General features: G+C 39.8%; 1 protein-coding gene across 8 annotated transcripts in view; it reads right to left on the reverse strand.

Moving 5' to 3' along the window:
• Positions 1-6237, reverse strand: part of FKTN (fukutin) — a 92043-nt gene extending 85806 nt beyond the window's left edge. For 7 of the 8 annotated variants that reach the window (XR_005200115.1, XM_037738215.1, XM_037738214.1 and 4 more), the window contains exons 1-2: positions 5948-6084; positions 1716-1908 (exon numbers count right to left, since the gene is read on the reverse strand). Coding sequence is in view for 6 of the 8 variants with exons in the window: in XM_037738215.1 (XP_037594143.1) it covers positions 1716-1820 (105 nt within the window). In the remaining 2 variants the exon portion in view is untranslated. Of the gene's footprint in view, positions 1-1715; positions 1909-5947 lie in introns of all 8 variants that reach the window. The other variant, XM_037738219.1, reaches the window with a different exon arrangement.
• Positions 6238-6630: the final 393 nt, after the last annotated feature.

Below are 6630 nucleotides of genomic sequence, written 5' to 3' on the forward strand. Positions count from 1 at the left end.
AGAAGAAAGGATATCAGAGATTGAAGATCAACTCAATGAAATAAAACAAGAAGGCAAAATTAGAGAAAAAAGAGTGAAAACAAATGAACAAAGCCTCCAAGAAATATGGGACTATGTGAAAAGACCTAATCTAAGCTTGATCAATGTACCTGAATGTGATGGAGAGAATGTATCCAAGCTGGAAAATGCTCTTCAGGACATTATCCAGGAGAACTTCCCCAACCTAGCAAGGCAGGCCAATATTCAAATCGAGGAAATACAGAGAATATCACAAAGATACTCCTCAAGAAGAGCAACCCCAAGGCACATAATCATCAGATTCACCAGGGTTGAAATGAAGGAAAAAATGCTAAGGGCAGCCAGAGAGAAAGGTTGGGTCACCTATAAAGGGAAGCCCATTAGACTCACAGTGGATCTCTCAGCAGAAACCCTACAAGCCAGAAGAGAGCAGGGGCCAATATTCAACATCCTTAAAGAAAAGAACTTTCAACCCGAATTTCATATCCAGCCAAACTAAGTTTCATAAGTGAAGGAGAAATAAAATCCTTTATGGACAAGCAGTTGCTGAGAGATTTTGTCGCTACCATACTAGCCTTATAAGAGCTCCTGAAGGAAACACTAAACACGGAAAGAAACAACCAGTACCAGCCACTGCAAAAACATACCAAATGGTAAAGACCAGCTACACAATTAAGAAACAGAATCAACTAACAGGCAAAACAACCAGCCAGTAACAAAATGGCAGGATCAAATTCACACATAACAATATTACCGTTAAATGTAAATGGCCTAAATGCCCCAATCAAAAGACATAGACTGGCAAACTGGATAAAAAGTCAAGACCCAACAGTGTGCTGTATCCAGGAGACCCAACCCAGGTACAAAGACACACATAGACCGCAAATAAAGGGATGGAAGATTTACCAAGCAAATGAAGAGCAAAAAACAGCAGGAGTTACAATCCTAATCTCTGATAAAACAGACTTTAAACCAACAAAGATCAAAAGAGACAAAGAAGGGCATTACATAATGATAAAGAATCAATGCAACAAGAAAAGCTAACTATCCTGAATACATATGTACCCAATACAGGAGCACCCAGATATATAAAGCAAGTTCTTAATGACCTACAAAGAGACTTAGACTCCCGCACAAAAATAGCGGGAGACTTTAACACTCTACTGTCAATATTAGACAAATCAACACAAAGAAAATGTCACACATATACACCATGGAATACTATGCAGCCATAAAAAACAATGAGTTTGTGGCCTTTGTAATGACATGGATGAATCTGGAAACCATCATTCTCAGCAAACTGACACAAGAACAGAAAATCACTCACAGGCAGGTGTTGAACAATGAGAACACATGGACACAGGGAGGGGAGCATCACACACAGGGGTATGTTGGAGGGGCAGGGGACTAGGGGAGGGACAGCAGGGGACAGGGAGTTTGGAGAGGGATAACACTGGGAGATATGGCTGATGTAGGTGAGGAGGGGATGGAGACAGCAAACCACCATGGCATGTGTGTACCTATGCAACAATCCTGCCAGATCTGCACATGTATCCCAGAACTTAAAGCATAATAAAAAAAAAAGATTCAAAAATTTAAATAATCATGATTAATTTTATGTATTGCAAAGAGAAATGTGATAGGAAAATATACAGCTAAAATGAATTCTAATGATAAGAAAGGAAGAATAAAATTACCTTTGCTGATAAATAGTGCTTGTAGTAGTACAACTGAAACAGCAGAAATGCAGAACTTGTCAGTATTAAAAGGGCCAAAACCACGTTCTTATTGATTCTACTCATTAGTCTGTGGTGCACACTTGGTTGTCTTTTGAAAGTAACTCAGTCGTTTTCATCGTTTTGGATTTGGAAAGGAAGATAATTTTGTTTTCTGTGAACAAAAGGAATATTTCTAAAGAGACAAAATCCTCTTTAATTTCTCACCTCTAATAACCAACAACAGAACAAAGAAAAAATTAAATTTCTACACGCATTCTTTGATCTGATCATTTTCTAGGCTAAAGAAACAATCAAATATGGGATCAATGATGAAAGGACAAAAATGTTTATCATGGCTTTTTTTTTTATAACTTCAAATAACTGAAAACATAAATAGATATTTATAAAAACTGACCAACAAAGCTTGAGAGGTGCTTTTCTCCTCCAGTTTCTGATTCAGTAAATCTAGTATGAGACCTCTGAATTTGCATTTCTGACAAGTTCCCAAATGATGCTGATGCTGCTGACAATGCTGAGAACCACTTCCAAAGAAGAAACTGAGAACGTTTTTTTGTCAAGGAACATGGCCTGTGAGGCAGCTCTTTGATGCTTTTTGACTTTGTGTGTGATCTAGGATGTGGTCAGTTTTTCTTAATCTGCCATGCATGTTTTCAGTTTTTTCAACTGTAAGTAATGCCACAATAAATATTTTGTTCTTTTATGTCTCATCTCTGATTATTTCTTTAGGGTAAGAAATTTAATACAGTTCTACTTCTTCCTAACTTGTCTCCACTGTTTGATTTTGGTTAAATACCTTTAGTTCTTCAAGTGCTTATATTTATTCCTTCAATTCTTCAAATATACTAATACCTACTACTCTTGATATCTTTATATGTCTTTTGTCCTCCAGCCATAAAATAAGAAGAAATCAACAAATATGCCCTGAACTGCAAAAAATAGGGGACTGAGTAGCAAATTGGCAGGCATGAAGAGAAAACGCCTCTAGAAATGTATTCAGAGATAAGACAATAAACATTTTTCAGCTGTTCTCAAAAGCCAAAAATACCCCAGTAGCAATAGCTACCATCAAAATGTCCCTAAATACTGTTGGTCTTTCTCATTGTCCATTTATTTTCCTTTCACTTCTAACTTCTCACAACTGTCAGCAGCTTGGAAGTAAGCATTAGACTGAAAGGGGTTAAGATGTCTCTTTATCTGCTTACCATTCATGCACTTCTTCATCCTTTGCAATATAACCTCTACCTAAACATGCTGACACTTTAAGATAAAAAGCTAATGAAATTTAGTCTCTCCAGTAGATATTCCAGAAAAATCATGAATACATAGTGACTCCCTTCTGAATGGCGATGGTGTAAGAGGGTTTTGAAAAGAGACTGGCTGAAATGAAAGCTCTAGATAAGACAGGTTAGCAAGAAGGGATGTGAAGACAGGAAGGATTGTCTTTGGGTTGGTAAGAGTCTAAGTGGTTTTGTTTTCCTTATTGTGTATGCTATGTGAACATCAATTGATTTTGTAATAAGAAAAAACTACTAAGTCTTTTTAAACTTTAAAAATTCTTCTCTCATCCTAAATGAAATGACAAATATTCATTTACTAGAGCCCAAATGCATTATAAGGTTGAATTATGCTAATGTCTCCCCATTTCTGGAGTAACAAAAGCTTTTTTTTTTATTAAGAAATGGGGTCTTGCTCTGTCACCCAGGCTGGAGTGCAGTGTCACAATCATAGCTCCCTGCTGCCTCAAACTGCTAGTCACAAGCAATGCTTCCACCTCAGCCTCTTGAGCACCTGGGATTATAGGAATGAGACACTATGTCTGGCTCCCAAGTTATTTTTAAGTGACTTCCTCAAGAATTCAAGTACTTAATTGCTTGGTTGCAGATGCTTGGGTATTAATCTTAATAAAACCATACAACAAATAGAGTCAAACACAGGGCTTAGAGTATATCATGTACTTAGTGCAACACTGAAATTGTGAATGTATGTACCCATGTAAAATCTGGATGAATGTTCCCAAAAATATTAATAATGGTTATCTCTGGGTGGGCAGAATTAGGAGTGATTTTTACATGGTTCTTTATACTTTTCTATATTGTTCCAATATTTTTATAGGCATATATTATTTTCATAAGGAGTAATTATTTTATCTTAAGAGAAACAGATAATGGGTGGTGGTAGTGGCTTAATAATTGCCATATGTGCTAAACAGGATCTAGATTCTTGTCACTTAAAAGTATGGTCCCAAGAACATCAGCATCACATTGGAGCTTGTTAGAAATATGGAATTTTCAGGCCCCATTTACTGATTCATAATCTTCATTTTAATAAAATCCTCAGATGATTCATATGTACATTAAAATTTGAAAAGCTCTGATCTAGATGCTAAGGGTTTTACGTGCAGAGAAGATAATAACAATGTCTACCTTGTTCATCGTTATATCCCTAGCACCAGCAGTGCTTGAGACATATTTGTTGAATAAATAACTATGTAAATAATATCACTTCTGGGTAGACAATTAGAAAGGCAATAGAGATTTTATCTATTTGAATTATTTATTTTCTGCCAGTATTCCCAGAAGTAGGTGCTTATCATTTGCTGCAAATGCTGTTAAATTAGTTTAATAATAACGGTGGGCCCCTGAGAACCTACAATTATATGTAACTTTTTTTGTAAAAGGACTCCTTGCTCTTAGCTCTGAGATCCACATGCCTCCTTCAAAAATTTCTCTAACCTTCTATCTATGGGTATAGCCTATAGTTATTCTCTCTACAATCTCTCCCTCAAAACAAATCCATTCTCAACATTTTAACTACCACCTGTGAGAGAAAACACTATTTAAATTACAGTCTCTGCACTCAATCCACCTTTTTCAACTATATTTCCTGTACCTCACCTCAAATTTAACATATTCAAAATTAACAATTTTTTTTTTTTTTGAGATAGAGTTTCCCTCTTGTCCAGGCTGGAGTGCAGTGTTCTGATCTTGGCTTACTGTAACCTCTGCCTCCTGAGTTCAAGCAATTCTCCTGCCTCAGCCTCCTGAGTAGCTGGGATTACATGCACCCGTCAACAAATCTGGCTAATTTTCTGTATTTTTAGTAGAGATAGGGTTTCACAATGTTGGCCAGGCTGGTCTCGAACTCCTGACCTCAGGTGACCACCCACCTCAGCCTCCCAAAGTGCTGGGATTACAGGTGTGAGCTACCGCATCCGGCCCAAAATTAACAATTTTATTCTCTGTCAACTATCTTCCTCTCCCCCTCCAGAAGAAAGTGGCTCGCTCTGCGTCCTCGAAGTCTCTAGTTTTACAGGCTTTAGACAAGAGAGAGCAGCTGACCCAACATCATCTTACAGAGAACAGGCTCTAGAATTAAATGACAGCCAAAAGGCTAGTTATTGGCAAGACCAGCACTCTACAATCTAAATTACGTTATTCCCAATACACTACTGCATGCTGGAATTCAATAGAATTCCCATTTTTGCCAACAGCACTTAAACTTACTTTTTAGAAACCCAGGTTAAAAATATTATCACCTAGATCCATGAACTCAAAATCCTGTGTATTGTTCTTTGGGCATTTCCCCGGTTCCTTTTTTCCTCCTTGTCAGAACACCCTGCATTTCTTTCCACTTGGGGTTCTTTCATCATTCAATGCCAGCCTTCCCAAATCTTCTACCCTCACTAAACATATGTGCACAAAGAGAATATAACATTCCTGCCTTTGATATCTCTGTCCATGGCCCAACAGAGATGGTTTCCAATCACCCAAACCCTATTCATCCTCAGAGTCTAGCTCAAACACAGCCTTTTCTACTTGAGCTTCCATCTGCCCAATTTCTAAGGTACTGCTCTATTATTCACTTTGATATTAGTTCATAGATTGATTTTTACTCGCTGGAAACGTGCTATCTTCAAAAGCATAAAGAATCTGATATCATCTAGGTCCTTGTTTGTTTGTTTTTTTTTAACATCTGAGAAAACTGAATCCAAGAGAAAGGGGGGTTACCTCATGCTAATTTAGAAATTAGAAATTTCAGGCCCGGAGCGTTGGCTCACGCCTGTAATCCCAGCACTTTGGGAAGCCGAAGCGGGTGGATCACCTGAGGTCAGGAGTCACTAGGGCAACCCTGCTACTACAAGAGTCTGATCGCCCTCCAAACTTTCACCTGTCCCAGGAGGAAGATTTTACCTGATGACACGCCCAAACGTGTGGGAAGGACTGGCCAAGTGGAAGTCTACCACGCGATGCTCGTGGACTGACTGAGGAGTACCCAGCCCGGAGCGCGCTCAGCCTGTGGCCGGCCTCCCCGCCAAGGGGTAGGCAGGTGCCCAGAATACTGGAGGATGCCCAGTAAGGGCACCCGAGCCACCAGCGGCACCTGTTTGAAGGCGCCCACCTATCTCTAGCTACTGAGCTGAGACTCCCGTACCTTATCTCACTCAACAGCAGCGGCAGCCACTCCGCTTTACGGCATTCACAGCAATCGCCGCAAAAGCGGCCGTCAAGTGCTGAGCCTCGGAGGCTTGCTGGGTTCCGGCCGGGAAGTTCCCACCGTCCAGTGCCCTCCTCGGCTTGTCTGTGGCTCGTGTCGCATCCTCACCGCCAGAAGTTTACTAAGCCCTGGCGATTCCTCGCTTTTAGAATCTAGCCACTTTGCCAAAGCCCTCTTTTTTTTTTTTTTTGAGACGAAGTTTCGCTCTTGTTACCCAAGCTGGAGTGCAATGGCGCGATCTCGGCTCACCGCAACATCCGCCCCCTGGGTTCAGGCAATTCTCCTGCCTCAGCCTCCTGAGTAGCTGGGATTACAGGCACGCGCCACCATGCCCAGCTAATTTTTTGTATTTTTAGTAGAGACGGGGTTTCACCATGTT

The sequence above is a fragment of the Cebus imitator genome, unplaced genomic scaffold (genome assembly GCF_001604975.1).
Source record: "Cebus imitator isolate Cc_AM_T3 unplaced genomic scaffold, Cebus_imitator-1.0 Scaffold51, whole genome shotgun sequence".
NCBI classification, from domain to species: Eukaryota; Metazoa; Chordata; class Mammalia; order Primates; family Cebidae; genus Cebus; species Cebus imitator.